This window comes from Puma concolor, chromosome C2, assembly GCF_028749965.1.
Source record: "Puma concolor isolate L17-30 chromosome C2, mPumCon1.1.hap2, whole genome shotgun sequence".
Lineage (NCBI taxonomy): Eukaryota > Metazoa > Chordata > Mammalia > Carnivora > Felidae > Puma > Puma concolor.
In genome coordinates this window covers 18284479-18302851 of record NC_141675.1, presented here as the reverse complement: position 1 = coordinate 18302851, position 18373 = coordinate 18284479, and the positions used below count along the sequence as shown (strand labels likewise).

General features: G+C 41.8%; 1 protein-coding gene across 12 annotated transcripts in view; it reads right to left on the bottom strand.

Annotated features, from left to right (window-relative positions):
- The window catches only part of THRB (thyroid hormone receptor beta), a 391687-nt gene that overhangs the window by 74529 nt on the left and 298785 nt on the right, over positions 1-18373 (bottom strand). For 11 of the 12 annotated variants that reach the window (XM_086676252.1, XM_086676251.1, XM_086676248.1 and 8 more), the window contains one exon: positions 3395-3655. The exons of the other annotated variant lie outside the window; for it this stretch is intronic. In XM_086676252.1, the coding sequence (XP_086532378.1) occupies positions 3395-3655 (261 nt within the window). The remainder of the gene's footprint in view (positions 1-3394; positions 3656-18373) is intronic. 12 annotated transcript variants of the gene reach the window in all.

Here is an 18373-nt window from a genome sequence, read left to right as displayed (position 1 = left end):
ATTTAAAAAAATATCTGGTCCATTATAGCTCAATATGTGGTTATACTGCACACGACTGTGACATAGCTGTGGCCATGCATGGCTGACCAGGCAAGTTTGACAATTCCTGACTGGTCCAGTCTCTGTTCAGTGATGTGAATCCACTGATCATGTATTTGAAAGTCAGTGGTAATGTCAAATTGCTAGAAAAGTTTCTAATGCTTACTGTTAGTCTGTATTTGCATCAATAGAGAGTAACGATGACAATTTGTAGAAGGGTACTCATCCACAAACCACCCTTGGAGATGCACTGATCTAGATGGGCTACTTACTGACCTGAGAGACAGGCTTATTGTGTAACTCAAGCAGGCAATTTGTTCTTTTGGCTCTTGCACCGTAGATCCTTAACTTTTTGTATCCTTCGGGACCATTTAGTTCTTGTTAATTCCATTTTGGGTCCTTGAAATGGGGCTCTTTGGATATACTTTTGGCCTTGATGCTATTTTTCATACTCAGACATCAAGGGTAATGTCCTACATATAGCAGGCACTTAATAAACACTGATGGGATAAACGCATGGAATTGTAGCCCAGGACTGAGATATCAAGCATGCTTGGGGGCTGGAAAGAGATAGCCAGGAAATAAATATCCAGCATAAATGGATATTAAAACAGAACTCTCCTCACAGTGATTTTATACAGGTGGCAGACGGGCAGAGCAGATGAACAAGAACCAACTCCAAGAAGAAAAGAGCGACTAATCAAGTTGTTTCTCTGGCCTCACAGGTGTCTCCCTAAATAGAGTTGTCCACTGTGAATGAGTAAAATTCAGTTTATACGGTTCATGGGCCATGACAACATTGGGCTTCCTGTGGCATTTTCATGCTCAGCCAAGCCATTGACTTATGTTCATGCCAAGGTGAACCCTGCTGGTTACTGTAGAAACTACCAGAGATTTTTCCTTAGTTGTTTTCCTTTTTTTTTTTATTTCTTATTTTTTATTTTTATTATTTTTTTAATATGAAATTTATTGTCAAATTGGTTTCCATACAACACCCAGTGCTCATCCCAACAGATGCCCTCCTCAATGCCCATCGCCCACCCTCCCCTCCCTCCCACTCCCCATCAACCCTCAGTTTATTCTCAGTTTTTAAGAGTCTCTTATGGTTTGGCTCCCTCCCTCTCTAACTTTTTTTTTTCCTTCCCCTCCCCCATGGTCTTCTGTTAAGTTTGTCAGGATCCACATAAGAGTGAAAAACATATGATATCTGTCTTTCTCTATATGACTTATTTCACTTAGCATAACACTCTCCAGTTCCATCCACGTTGCTAGTAGCTGTTTCCCTTTTAATACTAGAATCTTGAGGAAGGACTTTAATGTAATAATTTAATTATATTTTCTTATTAAATAGTTCTCTGACTTTCAGCAAAGGAGAGCTTAATGAATCCAAAATGGGTTATCAACTCTAATCCCCCCGATACGTCATGCCTTACCCCACACTCATCTGTCCTATTCTCCTTCTCCATACCTTACTAGGCACACAGTGGAGCACAAGGAATTTATGTGATTTAATGGTGCATAGCTAATAATACTGATCACAGTAATAATGATAGCTGCCATTTAGAGAGCACTTATGAGAGGTACTATGCTAAATGCTTAAATATATTATCTTATTTAATTCTATCAACAATCACATAAACTTGCTCAAGGACAGAGCGGAAGGGCTAGGATTCTAGCCCAAACTTGTGACTTTAACCACTGTACCATAGTTACCGCCTTGGATCCAAATAGAGACGGTTTCCTTTTGCTTTTAAGGTATAACTACAAACTGAAAACTACAGTATTGGGAACTCTGGGTACCCAAGGCCAAGATTTTTTGTCAATGATGGAGACATAGATGGAGCCTATGAATGAATAAATGAGTGGCTGACTGAATGAATGAGTGTGGGTACCAACTGTGAATGAATCAAATTAGTTTGTGAGGTTCTTAGATGACGAGGATACTACACTTTCATGTTGGCATCTCACTGTAAACCAAGCAGTGACATGGTTTTGACCCAGCTCATAAATTCTGAAGACACACTCTGGCTGCAAATTCTAAGACTAAATCTCAATTGTTTCTCAAACAAATTTGTGTGCCCATGCACACACACAGACACACATTCTTGTCCTGTATGCTCTTTCAAAAAAAACCTTATTTTGTTCTTTTTCTAAATACCCATTCAGTTTCTCAAATCCCCAAATAAGAGAGAGGCAGTTCAAACACAAATCTTCCCATTCAAAACATGTATAGTTTTGACTACACTCAAATCAGAGCTCATACCACTATTTTACTATTCTTCGATAATTCTATTTTCAGTTGAAACAATGTACACACTCAACTTCCCAGGTCAACTGGTAGTTCTAAGGAGATTATCATGTGTTCTCTGAAAAGCTAAAAGACCAGTCGTTTTTTGATAGAATGATCATGTGTTTATCTTCAAGTTAAAACAGTATGTAAAAGTCTTTCATGGCTCATATAGAAGAGCCTTTACAGACTTTCATTAATATATCTTGCTGAGTGATTGCCAGATTTCCAAACACACAATCTAAAACTTAGTCATGAGTCAAAGTCCTTAAAGAAGAACCAAAAAGATCCTTTCTCCCCCTACATGCTAAATTGAAAAAGAATGGAAAGTCACATGAACGTGGACATTTAAAAGCACAAATGAATTTACAAAGCACACATTTTGGGGAGCCCTAAGACAATAAAGCGATCAGCACAAAGACATCTGTCAGGGTGGAGGCAACCTGAGGTAAAGACCAGTTAAATCTAATGCAATCAGGAACTTAAGGCCAGTTTAACACTTTTTTTATGAGGTGACAACCTCCTAACACCATAATCTTGCCTTTCAGGAAGATGACACAAGGATTTAATGAGTAAAAGAAAACAACTTAAAACCTCTCTTTTGAGCATGAATTGTCTATTTGGGTTAAAGGTAGTCTTTGAGATCCCATTAGCCATTGGGAAAAGAAACACACACACACACACACACACACACACACACACACACACGCGCGCGCGTATCAAAGGCAAGTAGTTATAGAACGATAGCAATGTCTTTTTCTACTCAGATTCAAAAGCAGAGTTAAAGCCAAAGCTAACAACCCATCTGCTAATTAGAGAAATAAAAATGTCTTCTCCTCAAGTGTCCAACACAACATGAAACTGAAATTAACTGCTTTCCTTTGGGACTCATTTATTTATGTTCAAAAGAAGATTTGGGGATAAAGAAACCCTGCAACGGAACAGTTGGGGAAAACACATGGACAATGTGCATTGGAATAAATGGAGCTGAGCACACATTTACAACAGAGATTTTTTTTCTGCTTGTTGAAGAAACAACTTGGTAGGGTCTAATAAAAATCGGGTTACCTTTACATTTCTTCTCTTCTGTTTGGAAGGTCTGGGCACTTGGGACATTCTGATCAGTCACATCGTCATGGTCCAGATGGAATATTGAGCTAGTCCAAGTGGCCTGGATGAGATGTGGTGATGTCTGTTCATTTTTCAATGCGCTGCGCCTCTCCGCATGGCTCTTCCTATGTAGGCAGGCTTCAGACATTCCTACTAGCTTCCAGTCGTGTTCTCGGTCTGGACAGTGCTTTGGTTTGTCCCAGGCTGGAAGGCCATTTTCTGGAGGGTTGAAAAACACGAGATGACGAGCTGTTGGCATTGTCAAGATTTTGTTGAGATGCAGTTTTGGAAGGCAAGTTGTTTCTCAATTCTTTGGGGCTGACAGTATTCACATGCACCTCCACTTGACGGCAGTGATAAGATGCAGAATTTGTCAGCCTTGGGCATTTAGCCACCGCAGTTGGATTGCCTGTCGGAGTAATCAACACATTCCCCCTTATTTTTAGTGCCTAGAAAGACATTAGTTCCTCCATGGAAAGGCTGTGCTTTCGCCAGCCAGGCTTCCACAGCAATAGCCCAAGAGCAAGTTTACGCCAATTTATGTTACTGCTTAGACGATCGTTTGAGGTCTTGAGGGTCAGGGCTGGCCATGTACACTTTTCAGATCCTTAGGACATAAAACATCCAGGATTCAGCCTTGTTTGACTTTGGTTTCATCACAGGCTGACCTGAGGGGCACCCTTGTTACTTAAGTGGGACATGCTCACGTGGTTCCTCAAAGAGTGACAACTCAGTCCTCCCTACCACCTTCTTCCCTAACAGCCTGATAAAAGGGACTGGATCTTCAAATGGATATTTGTAAATGTAGTCCCAAATAGGCAATGAGATCCAATGAAGGAAAGCAGACAGCGCTTTAGTTGTGGCGCCGATTAGCAGCCCTAATGATAGAATAAGCTCCGGATCTCTTTGGCTGAGGCAGAGGCAGTGAATTACTTATGTATATGGTATTGTTCTTCCTATTTAATTTATAGGGACTTGAAAATCTACCCTCTAGAAAATAGGAAGAAGTGGAATAACATAATGAAAACTTTCTCACACTGATCTTCCCCGGTGGCAAACTTTACCTCCTTGAATATATTTACTGTACATGGATATAAGGTAGTGAAAATGAACAGGCTAATGTATGTATGTATTTGTATATACAAAAAATTAAAAAACAAAATCCATCTGGTCATCCATATTTCTAGAAATTCTTAGGCTACTGTCAAAATGAGAAAAATACAATATAGAGTTATACTTTTAAATTGATCATACACAGTGATTGAAAGACTGTAATTTATAAGTGAATTTTCCTTTATGCAGAAATTACCAAAGGAGCAAAGATATCCATATTAGAGAGAAGAGTCCATCCTGATCTGTGCATAGTATTGGGAGGTTTTTTTCTTTTTTTTAATGTTTATTTATTTTTGAGATACAGAGAGGGAGACAGAGTGTGAGCAGGGGAAGGGCAGAGAGAGAGGGAGACACAGAATCCGAAGCAAGCTCCAGGCTCTGAGCTGTCAGCACAGAGCCTGACACGGGGCTCGAACTCACAGACCGCGAGATCATGGCCTGAGCCAAAGTCGGACATTTAACCCACTGAGGCTCCCCAGTATTGGGAGTATTAAGTAAGCTGCCTTTCTAACATTTAAAACGACTTTTAAATTATTTAACGCAAGGGTTAAAAATGCTTTAGGTTTTCGTAAGCACCCTCTCTAAAGGGCTAAACGTCTTCAGTTGTTGTTAGTTAGGATGGTTTCTCTAAAAGTGTGACCTACTCTCAGTCACTTTGGAAGCCACATTTACCCTGTGAGATTTCAGGTTACTATGTGGAAATTCTAACACACATACACTCTCTTTCTACTCCAGGAGGCGACTGTGAACATTGACAACAAATAATCAACACATGATTTCTTTGTCACAGTAAATGGAAATGCTGTGGCTTGAAATAACAAGGCCAGTAAGCAATAAGTCCTTGCCAAAAAAAAAAAAAAAAATTCTACTGTGACAGCTTTTGGATACAACATTTGATCTTATTCAGAGAAGAGCCCTGAAAATTCACTGTATGCAAACGGCCGTGCTAGGCATTGTGTGAGGTCATGAGTCCTTTCTCTTTGGAGATTACGTGGCCTTATTCAATGCATGGTGAATCAAGAAATCTGGACTCAACCACAGCCAGCTAGTGTGCAATTACAGGTACCTATTCTCACTATCCATTAAAAGAAAACAACAGATTAAAATCGTGAGAGATTGTATTGCATTCAAATTAAACATATCTATGTAGAATCCATTCAAGTTTATTATCCGCGAGGGTTTGAGGTTTTCATGAGCTAAATATAAAGCTACTGAATGCAAGGGTTAATTCTGGGCCTAAAGAGATTGATTTTATTTCTACATACATAAAAAGGCTTCTGACCAATGCATGTTTCTATATGTCTTCTTTGTTTTCAGGGACTCTCTAAATCCTTGGTAAATTGCATCCTGTAAAGCTCCATGTTAAGTAATGCTAAAGTTATCACACTATTTTGTAAAGCCTCCAACATTTGATTTCTCTGCAGAAATTCTTAAAATTTGGTATCAATTTCCCTGATCAAACGGAAATTAAGAAATTCAGCCAAAGTGAGTAGTTACTGCTCCCTAGTGAAGGGAGCTAGTGACCACGCTTGGATGAGAGATACTGAAAGGGACTCCACCCAAGGGGACATTCCTCCTTAAGCACAGCCTATTAAAGCTTGCTCAGCGTGTCCCCTGGGCCAGCAAGAGCAGGGATTTCTTCTAAGCAAGGGAGGTTATGTTTGGGGTGAGGCAAGGGATAAGATTGCCATCCATTTTCCTAAGAAAAGAAGTTGAGATGGTTGGGGGAAAGGGCTTCATTCATGGGAGGCATTTATGGGCTCGTAAATTACTGTCTGTAATTACATTCATGATAATGATATTCAGCCGCTTAATTGGCAAGTTTATTGGTTGGGGCACCTGCTGGGAAACCTGGGGACTGAGAACTCTTGGTTGGGTCATGGGAAAAGTTGAGAGGATTCTATTTAAGGAGGATTCTTGATTCTTATCCTTCCATGAACAGGGCAACACATACAAGTCCTATTCCATTCCAAAGGAGGGATAAGATACCCACTACACCGAGCTCCTTAAATTCTGCCCATAAGTTACCTCACGTGTGTTTGCTTGGCAGTGCTGGTGTTCAGGGGTACCCTGCTATTTCTATGTCTAATGCTCGTATCCTTTGGTTCCCCCCAAACTCAAATCAATGAGGCATATCTTCGTAGAGGGACTGAAATAGCAACAGATTAAGTCAACCATTCTCAAACCTTAGTGAGTGACAATCACCTGAGGCACTACTAAAGAACACAGAAGACCAGGCCTATTGAAGTGGGATGGGGCCAGGGCGTTTGTTTATTTGCTAAGTTCTCCAGATGATTCTGATACCCAAAAGAGTTGGAGATCCACAGAGTTCAGAAAACTGAAGGCAGGAAAACAAATTACTGGCAGGTTCCAGGTAAGGACATAGTCTCCATCTCACACCCTGATGTTTTTACACAGCCTTGAAGTAAATTTGCTTTATAATTAAACAATTCATCAACTGTTTTGGGATCAGCTGTGTGAAGCTTTAAAAGTCAGATGTTATGAAAATATTCTCAGTGCTATAATCATCAGGGAAATGCAAATCAAAAGCACAATGAGATATCACCTCACACTTGTCAGAAGGGCTAGAATCAAAACCACAAGAAACAATAAGTGTTGGTGTGGATGTGGAGAAATAGGAACCCTGGGGCACCACTGGTGAGAATTTAAATTGGTGCAGCCACTGTGGAAAACAATATGGAGACTCCTCCAAAATTTAAAAATAGAACTACCCTATGATTCTCTAATTCCACTACTGGGTACTTACCAAACAAAACAAAAACACTGATTTAAAAAGATATATGTATAATATATGACTTACAATAGGCAAGGTAGGGAAGTAACATAAGTGTTCATTGATAGATGAATGGATAAAGAGGTGCTGTATACACACACACACACACAGAAAAATTACACAACCATAAAAAAGGATGAGATGTTGCCATTTGCAACAACGTAGATGGACCTAAAGAGTATTATGCTAAGTGAAATAAATCAGACTGAGAAAGAAATCCTATCTGATTTCACTTATATGTAGGTAAAATCTAAAAAACAAAATGAATGAACAAACAAAAAGCAGAAGCAGATAGATAAGTACAAAGAACAAACTGATGGTTGCCAGAGGAGAGGAGGGTACAGGGTGGGTAAAATGGGTGAAGGGAAGTGGGAGACACAGGCTTCCAGATATGAATGAATAAGTCATGGGGATAAAAGGTACAGCACAGGGAATACAGTCAATGGTATAATAATAACGTATGGTGACAGATGGTAGCTACCTGTGGTGAGCACAGCATATTGTATAAACTTGTAAAATCACTATTTGTACACCTGAAACTAATGTAACATTGTGGGTCAACTATATTTCAATAAAAGGTCAGATATTAATTGGATATTATCTTATAGATGGTGGGTGCGGATGTAAATAAGTATTCCCCTAAAAAGTCTGTTGCTCTGGGCATTAATTATCTGGGACATGATGTGAATAATAGTAGCAATACACTAAAAATTTTTTAATGTTTATTTATTTTTGAGAGAGAGAGCAAGCAGGGGAGGGGCAGAGAGAAAGGGGGACAGAAGATCCAAAGCAGGCTCTCTGCTGTTAGCAGAGAGCCCAATGTGGTGTTCGAACCCACAAACCATCAGGTCATGACCTGAGCTGAAGTCAGATGCTTAATCAACTGAGCCACTCAGCTGCCCCTGAGACAGAGACAGAGCATGAGCAGGGGAGGGGCAGAGAGAGAGAGAGGGAGACACAGAATCCAAAGCAGGCTCCAGGCTCTGAGCTGTCAGCACAGAGCCTGACGCGGGGCTCAAACTCACAGACTGTGAGATCATGACCTGAGCTGAAGTCGGACGCTTAACCGACTGAGCCACCCAGGAGCCCCACATTTTTTTTTAAAGGAGGATTCTAGGAATGACCATATCTTGTTATTCACATGCAGTGTGAATCCTTTGCTCTTTAATGGATTCTAGCTAATACCTGGCTTTCAATACTTCATATTCTAGACATCAAGACAATTAACCAATTTAATTTATCCAAGAAGAATTGGAGAAAATAAGTAGATAGGAGCATGTGAACTGCTACTAAAATAACCAGGCACACATTGGCCTGTGTTTCTCAAGAGCGTATAGATCGAGTGGCTGAATTTGTGTTAGAGATCTACAATTCTTGTGACTTTGTTTTTTTCAACGTTTTTTTTTTTTTATTTATTTTTGGGACAGAGAGAGACAGAGCATGAACGGGGGAGGGGCAGAGAGAGAGGGAGACACAGAATCGGAAACAGGCTCCAGGCTCTGAGCCATCAACCCAGAGCCCGACGCGGGGCTCGAACTCACGGACCGCGAGATCGTGACCTGGCTGAAGTCGGACGCTTAACCGACTGCGCCACCCAGGCGCCCCAACAATTCTTGTGACTTTGAATGACACAACACCTTTTGTAAAAAGAAACAAACCTAAATCTCATTAATATAACTACCTACAGCCTATCTCAGGAAGTTTCATTAAATAGGATCAGAAATAAATCTGTCCATCAAAAAAGGGAGAATTACATGGAAATATTCAAGTATTTCAGGACACAAAATCAAGCTGATACATTAGAAAAGCACTAAGGCAAAGGAAATAGGATTATGACAATGTGGTCAGTGAGGGTCAGCTGAGTAGGCTGGGATTTCATAGCACTCATTATAAGAGTGTTTAGTTTGCATTAAAGGCCATCAGTATTAGGCATTGAGACCCCAACCCATACTCTGTGGTAGGGGAATGTGTATACAGTGTGCTTTGCAAACCCAGGGAGTGTGTTGAATTATCACGTATAGCTCAGGATATTAAGTATGACGTCTCTAATTTCCATTCCAATTTTTTACTCGAGCCCATTAAGTTTTAACTTTGCCTAATTCTCATACTATGTACATAGCAACTGACTTTTATTTGTGGAGTCCGGTAGAACAGGAGACTAATGTTTGGCTGAGCATTTACTAAGGGCCAAGTATGGAACTAGACATTCTTACTCATCTTCATGAACATCCAGGGAGGTACACAGTGACACTGCTTGATTTAAGAGGAACGTTACATTCAGAGAAGCACTTCATCTGCTCTTTCATACCTTTGTGCTGTTAACAGATAATATTATCATTATTTGCCTTAGTTTGATGAGTAGCCATTAGCCTATTAATAGTTATCATTTTTTTAATAGGAGTAATTTATTTTATTTTTTAAATTTTTTTTTTTGAGAGAGAGGACACGAGAGAGGAGCAGAGAGAGGGAGACAGACAGAGAATCCGATGAAGAGCAGAGAGAGGGAGAGAAAGTGGGGCTCACACGAAATGGGGCTTGAATTCACTAAATGGAGCTTGAACTTATGAACTATGAGATCATGACCTGAGCTGAAGTCAGATGCTTTACCCACTGAGCCACCCAGGTGCCCTAATAGTTATCATTTTATTCTTTCAAAGTTCTTTATCAACTGTGTTTATTATTCAGTTTTCTCAGTTACTCATTTTAATTTTTTTTAATGTTTTTTTATTTATTTTTGAGAGAGAGAGAGCAAGAGTTGAGGAGGGGCAGAGACAGAGGGAGACACAGAATCTGAAGAAGGCTCCAGGCTCTGAGTTGTCAGCACACAGCCCAACATGGGGCTTGAACCCACGGACCCCGAGATCATGACCTAAGCTGAAGTCAGACGCTTAACTGACTGAGCCACCCAGGCGTCCCTCAGTTACTTATTTATATTCACAACTGGTCTGCCTGCTTTCATTCTAAGCCACCTACAGCCCACTGTTCACAAAACCCTAATGGTTGGATCCCCATCTCGACCTGGGGGCGACTCTGTTTTAGTGAACAGAGGAGAGAGGGAAGTTGGAAATCTGAGTCCCACTCTTTTAGTGGCCGAAGGGTCCAATTTTGGAAATCACTGCCACTTTCTAAGCCTCAGTTCTTTCCATTTGTAAACTGACCATATAATGTTGCTCATAGGATTTGATCTGTTCTCAGCCTTCAAAGCCTAGATCTATTTAGGTTTTCTTGAACCATCCCATCCACCCTCCAAACTTCATTAACACTTTCCATGTATCTTTCTCTGTCCATGTGCTACTTCATAACTTATGATTTATGGGGAAATAGGTTCTACTTACATAAATCGGTTAGAAAGAAGCTTCGGGCGGAAAGCTGTGACCACAGGGCAAAAGCGCCCGAGGTTAGCTAGTGAGAGAGTATAATGGAATCACAAGTAACTTGTTATATCACCTGCAGGAACTTACTTTCCATCTGACGCCAATGTACTATTGTATTTTGATCACAAACTCCACTTGCCCCCCCTTTGGTTCTTCAACACACAAGTTAATAATTACTATCTGATTGTTTTCTCCACGTTCACGTGTGTAAGATCTTGTTTTCTTCACGTTCACCACGTGGGTAATATCTTGTGAGCTCAATAAATATGGAGATGAAAGGGCAGTTCGGGCTCTTGTCTCCTCCGGGATGTTAGCGTGTTTTTTTTAATACTGAATTCTCTGTTTTCTTGCTGGCCAAAGCGAAAACTCCAGACTCCTAGTCTGGGACAATGACTTAATCATTTCCTTTTTTAAAAGAATTTGTTGAACACGGTGCCTAGCACGATGCCTTAATTACCATCCTAACAATCTGGTAACTTTGCAAAGAGAAAACGATTTCCTAGGCACAGACTTCTTGCCTGTTTTCTTATCTAAGTCACTGATAAGTCCCAAGGAGGACTCAAAACTATGAAAACAACTTCAATGCAGATTTTCTACTGCCAATACTGTCTTCTCCAGACTGCTGAGAAAATGAAAACTGTCTTGCTTTTTAGCGGTGGGGTGCTTGGGTGGCTCAGTCGGTTAAGCATCTGACTTCGGCTCAGGTCATGATCTTACAGTTTGTGGGTTTGAGCCCTGCATTGGGCTCTGTGCTGACAGTTCAGAGCCTGGAGCCCGCTTCAGATTCTGTCTGTTTCTCCCTCACTCACGTTCTGTCTGTCTCTTTCTCTCAAAAACGTAAAAAAAAAAAAAAGTTTTTAGAAGCGGGGTTTAATAGTGGTTAAGAATCTGCACTCTTGGGGCGCCTGGGTGGCGCAGTCGGTTAAGCGTCCGACTTCAGCCAGGTCACGATCTCGCGGTCCGGGAGTTCGAGCCCCGCGTCAGGCTCTGGGCTGATGGCTCGGAGCCTGGAGCCTGTTTCCGATTCTGTGTCTCCCTCTCTCTCTGCCCCTCCCCCGTTCATGCTCTGTCTCTCTCTGTCCCAAAAATAAATAAACGTTGAAAAAAAAATTAAAAAAAGAATCTGCACTCTGCTGATTAAGGTTCAAATTCTGGCTTTGGCATTTATCAGCCGTGTGACTTTGGGCCAATTGCTCTACCTTTTGGATCTCTCTTGAATGTCTATATAATCCTTGTCTGTCTCTCCTCCGTAAGGCAAGAACTTACCGTGTTTTCCCTGTATTACGTCAATGGGATCCGTACTTCCCCTCCCCCCTCTATTGGACTCCGATCAACTTCATCTCTCAGCTCCTACAGCACCAAGCACAGTGCTTTAACACGACAGGACCTGAATGAATATTATTTGGAAATAATCTAACATAATAGAGACTGGTCCAGATACTTCAGAAGCCTAACAGAGCACACAAAGACTTGATTCTATCCAGGGATCTTCTGCACTGAGCCATCACGCGCTCTGTGTGAGAGCTAGTCAGCCAGAGCTGGTTCACATCAATGTTCTGCAACAAAAGGTAGCTTGGCCATAATCAGATGCATGTCAGCCTTTGATTCATTCTGTGCACGGAGAAGACAGAAAGGGAATCTAGACTCTGCTTGTCCCGGTCCTCAGACTGGGTGAACTTCCTGTTTTTACTTTGGAATTTGCTTAAGACAGGTGTAGCTTGTTTGCTGCCCAGACAAGTGTCTGGTGGAGAGCTTCACAAGGGACACCAGAGCACGGCTGCAGGTGTCAGTGCTATCTTATCAGGACCTCTGACCTAGGACTATCGTCTCATCATCTGGGGTGGGTGGGCCAGTTACCAGAGGGCAGGCTGCTGGATTGTTTGCCAGTGTCCTTGGATCCATCTAGGGTGGCTTTGCTTGGCCTGGAAATCTCAACGAGTAGCCTAAGCTGTAGTGCCTGGCTCACCGCTTTTTATGAAGGGCTTTGGGGGCAGTGCTTCGTCAGCGGAATCTGTAAGACTTGTGTATTTGGAGTATTTGGGCAAGGGAGGGAGATTTCCCCTAAATGAGAGAAAAGTCAAATTGCTGATGGTTTTTTTTTTCTGAATTTTTAATGCCTATTTTCGAAGGAGACAGAGTGTGAGTGGGGGAGGGGCAGAGACACACACACACACACACACACACACACACACACACACACACACACACACACACACACACACACACACACACACACACACACACACACACACACACACACACACACACACACACACACACACACACACACAATCCGAAGCAGGCTCCGAGCTTTGAGCTGTCAGCACAGAGCCCGACACAGGACTCAAACTCCCAAACCGCAAGATCGTGACCTGAGCTGAAGTCGGACGCTCAACCGACTGAGCCACCCAGGCGCCCCCAAATTGTTGACAGTTTTTAAGGGAAATTCACCATTACTCCTTTCAAGAATTGTGAGGAAAGGGTTACATGACTGCTGAGTCTCATTAGGAAACTGGGTGAGAATCCCTCGGCATTGGTGTTACGATTACACGAGCTAACGAGCTAACGTATGTACAAGGTCTACCATTGAGCAGAAATATAATCCGTTTAAGTGTTGCCTTCCTATTTTACACTAACTACAGACAACAAGTCCATAATTCTCAGTGGGTGGGAAGGAACCTGGAGGCTCCATTCTCCTCCCTCCTTCTCTTAACCCACAAAAACATTATAAGTCATCCCCTTCCCCTCCTCTGGGACTGCTATTCCAGTCAGTGGTGAGTTCCTCTTCCTTCGAAAAACATTTGTTACTTGTTCTAGTAACGTGTAATCATGTGTTGCTTCTGAGATCTCCTCGGTGCATGTTAGCATTCCCAGTATGAGGAATGGCCCTTGACATTGTGACCAGCTATCCTTTGGTATTCTCCACAACTCATACCTGCAAAATGGAGTGGAATATTCTGGTCATTGTAGGACTCGTGGGGGCATGGGTTACAGCTTGCGGGATAGTTTCCAGGCCACTGGCTTCTACAGGAATTGTGACTAAGGAGGATTAGAAAGGGAGGAAACCACATTTATTATCTACAGGGTACTTTATGTGTATGATAATGGTCATAAAATTCACTGAGGACTTCTATATGCCGGGCTACGAGAGTAGGCACCACAAATAAAAATTAGCTGAGCACCTATGTGCCAGGTAGCATTTCAAGCATTTTTCCTACAGTATCTAACTTGCATTCCGATGTGGAGAAATGGGTATTGTCTGCCACATTAACCAATGAGGAAATAAGCGTGGAGGGAAGTTACCAGATTCCTGTGCTTCTATTCCGAAGGCATTATAGTAATGCAATTATGAGTTCACTTGTTTAGACTGATGAGATCCTTGATAGTGGGGACCATGGCTTGTTTGATTTCTGCCCCAACATGTAGCACGGGGCCTGGCACATTCATGAATGCTCATTACCTTGTGTGGAATTGAACTAAACTCATCTGCTCTCTATGGCTCCCTCCTGCTCCTCCACAGGCCAGTGGGGAATACGAAATGAGAGAATCCTTCTCCCCTTTGTGCTTTCTCACCCTCCTCCTGCTTAGCTGAGTGCTATTTCTCATGATCTTTTCTTGATCCCTAGACTGTTTCTTCAGAACTTCTCTTCCTTCACTTCCACCCTTTCCAAGTACTAGGTGTCTATGGATATTTCAAGATCTGGAGCAGAGGTCAGAAGGGAAAGACTCGGGTTTAAGACCATGATGACCTTTCACTTACACTTTCTTTGAAAAATTTTTAAAGGAAGTGAAATGTTAACATTGTATTTATGCATGTATAGAATGCAAGACACAGGACCATGAAATGTGCTCAAATATTCCAACTAGGTTGTACTCAATCTGGACAATATCTGGTGCTTCACTCCTGAAACTATAAATGAGGATCTGCTGAGGCTGTTGCTTAGCCTTTGGTTACATGAAATGCATCCTCAGGAATATCATCTTGTAGGCAAAGTCTTGCAAAATCAGGCTCTTTGTTCAGATAGGCTGACTTCCATCGCTATCTGGTTTTGTCTTTCATTTACGGAGCACCTGCCTATTGATTTTTCTTTGTGTTGAGACTGGACTTCTCTGCCCCTGTGTGCAGGTGAATTGAAGTTTGCTATCACCGTGGGTTTCTCGTGTTTCTTTGGCAGGGATTCTCAGTCCATTAAGTGAGTGAGATCTGGGAGCTGCTAAGAGAGAAACAAATCTTTTTCTTATCTGGCTGCTTCTGCTTCTCCAGTTTTCCTGTATATTTCATTAGGCCATCATTATCCAAATGAAAAACAATCATCATGGCTATAGAAACCTCACATAGTTATTCTGAAACTAGAAACTACAACGATAACCTCTTGATAATGAGTTAAAACCATTAAATTTTTTTAAAGTGTGTTTAGAACCTTTTAAATGGGGTTCACATTAATCCATTTGGAAGTTTGGCTGAAACCAAGTTAAAAACAGCACAACAAAACGAGGTGTGTTCAAAGACCACAGTGGAATCTCCACGTGAAGTGTAACTGCATGGAAACGTGTCGGCGGCCATCTCACAATTATTTAGCCACATAGGAACAAGCCGCCCTCTGGAGCACTGGCCAGAGGCCCTAGAGACTTGGAAGGTACTTTCCAGAGGACATAGTGGAATCCTCCCCTAGGAACGATCATTTGATTTTTCCATAATTCATCCTGGGTTTAATCAGAATCCTCCGGTCGGATGACTTAAACTGTGAGGTGTAATTACTCTAAAGGCTACAGAGATTCCATTTAGGATATTAGAAAAGCTACAGCTGTTGCAAAAACATTCCTATTAAAGAGCCACGAATGCACATAAAAGGGAACAGATGTTTACTGCCAGGATTAGATTTCCCCTGTATGAAAGTTCAGATCATAATGTTTATTCTCGTTGCCAGTCCGAACCCACATTGCTGAAAAAAACATAAGGTAGTCTGTAAGGCTGTCCCCATTTTATGTTTCCAAACTCGAAATACCCCTTCCCAGGGTAGGAAATACCCGTGAATCCTTTCTAACTTTGCAAGCTAGGGCTGGGGTATAATTTGTGGATAAAGAGCAAACCGAGATTTATAATTTCTCAAAAAGGTAAAATGTGTCTCTTGGGTAATCAGCAAAATAGATGCTGGGGTTAAATAAAGTAGAATAACACATAGAGCTATGGATCCATCCTTCTCTGGGTTTTCATAGAATCTATCATTGTCCGTATTTCTCTGTGAAAATAAGCAACTAGGATCGAGATCAATGTAGATCTTTCCCTTATTTAGGGGGAAGCATTTCAACCTGGAGGACTTTGGTTTTCCCTTTTGTTCAGGGATAGAGGCCCTGCCGTGGTACTTGCCCCTTCCTTACTCTTGGTTATGCTAGCAGGCGAGATGTTTTAGATAGTGAGGACTCCTTGAAAGCAGATGCTTTGGGGATGTTTTCAGGCTCTCTGACCACTGTTAAATAACTTAAATCCGTTTCATTAAATGGGCCCCAGTGGTATGACACAACTCTGCAGGGTACGTAATGTTCCCTGGGAGGGTCTGGCTGAGCACCTGTTCTTCCTGAGTGGAAATGGAGGGGAGAATTAAATGGCTTTCTACCTGCCTGTCTTGTGGAAGATAATTTAGCACTGCAGATGGGTCAAACCGCTTGGTGCAATCTGTTCTACGATGTTTTTTTTACAGTGCAGGAAAACCAAGAGAAGTGGGTGGGATTTCTAATGTCTTCCTCACACCTTTTTGGTTTTTCTTAAGCTTTTCAGTTGCTTAAAATCGAGCTGGAGAGGGTGTGGGGCAATGAGGGTCTGCAGGCCCGCCCCTCTCCAGCCTGTGTGCCCCCAGTGAGGGCCACGTGTGCCGCCACGACCCTTCCGTCCTCAGGTGGCTTGTGAATATCTCTAAGTGTGACCGAGGATCACACCGCATCTGCATCGCTCAGGAGATCATTAGAAATGTGGGATTCTGGCCCCAGAATTGAATCAGAATCTGCATATTAACAAGATCCTCGTGCGATTCCCAACCACACTGATGTTTGAGACGCTCTGTTTTAGGGGCACAGTCCCCATGTAAAGTACATAGAATTTGTTAAATGTGTGGTTACCCAATTTAAACTTTGGTAAGACTTAATATTTACTATGTAGAGAGAAGGTTTCCTATTCACGAATCAGAGGGGGAAGATATATTTGGTTACAGGTTAGGGAAATTAAAGGGAAGTGTGTCTAATGTCTTTATTTCCTAAATGGTTGGTTGGTAAATGTAGTACATGAGGTGGAAAAATCCAGACACCAAGATTCCCAGTTATAATTTCACCTTTGTCAGGTTTCTTTTATAGAGACCACCAACAAAATAATAAAAGTAATAGCTAACCTATACGCCAGGCACCTCTTCTGAGAATTTTACATTTATTCTTTAACTCGAGGAGATAAAAATATCCTCATTTCTCAGGTGAGGAAACTGGGGCACAGAGAGGTTAAACAACTTGCCCAAGGTCACACAGTCATAAAGAATAAAAGTCAGGATCCACACCCAGCCAGCAGGTCTAGCTGACTCAGCCACACTTCCACCTGTTCATGGCAAGCCAGCACCAAATGCTTTAGATGATCGCCACAGGCCAAAGGACTCAATTCTGTCCACTAAAATATACACAGAAGTATGAAATAAACTAAAGCTCAGACTTGTTCAAGGTCCCCCAAATGGGGGAAGAACTAGGATGGGTCTTCTGATTCTTCCTCCCATGATCTTTTAGTTGAAAACATGTTTTTAAGTATACAACAATGATTTATTGCTCAATCTCCATGCTGTTTTGAATTCTGACATTTTCACTCTGTACCTCAACCATTAAGAGCTGTTTTTCTAATTAAAAATTTTTTTCCAGTAAATCTACCAAATAAGAGACAGCTGTGCACTAAGGGATTCTGTTTCTCTTGCTGCTGCTGACTGTTCAAAAAGTTCGTGTTTATGATGCTGTGGGCTGTTCCTCCAAGTGGCCAAAAAACATAGAAGGCAAAAACCAAGCAACCAACCAAGCAAAATGACCAAGATAAGGAAGAATTGGTTTGTTTCCTAGCTGCCCGTCTGGAAAGCTAAAAGGCCACCAAATAACTGAGAACTGACAAAAGGATAATTTCACTTTGAGTTTATGACCTTGAGCGCTAACCCTGGGAGAAGACCTGCTACATGCCAGGGGAAGGTACATGCTGTGTTTGATTTACTCCTTACAGTGATGCAGTGGGGGAGCTGGGGTTTATCAGCCCCGTTTCACAGGTGAGGAATCTGTGGCTGAGAGAACTAAAGATGTTGCCTGCAGTTACAGAACGCAAATGGAAGCTGTACTCATAACCTCGATGCTACATTTCACAGATCAGGCCAGTACAGGCCAGAGAAGTAGAACCTTGGCCCATTGTCACAAAGCTGTGCCTGGAATCCTGCTCAGGATGGGCCAAGCTGGCCTGATGACAGGTGAGAAATCCTATGGAATTACCGTGGACCTTCATCTCTTAGCATGAATATTCCTTCGAGAGAGGTTCATCTGCTTTAGGAAACGAAATCTTTCCTCAAAAAGGATGGAGCCAAAAGGCATATTTCTTAAGTGTAGGAAGGACATTATGTTCAAATGAACAGGCTTGTCTGATTTCAGCCATGG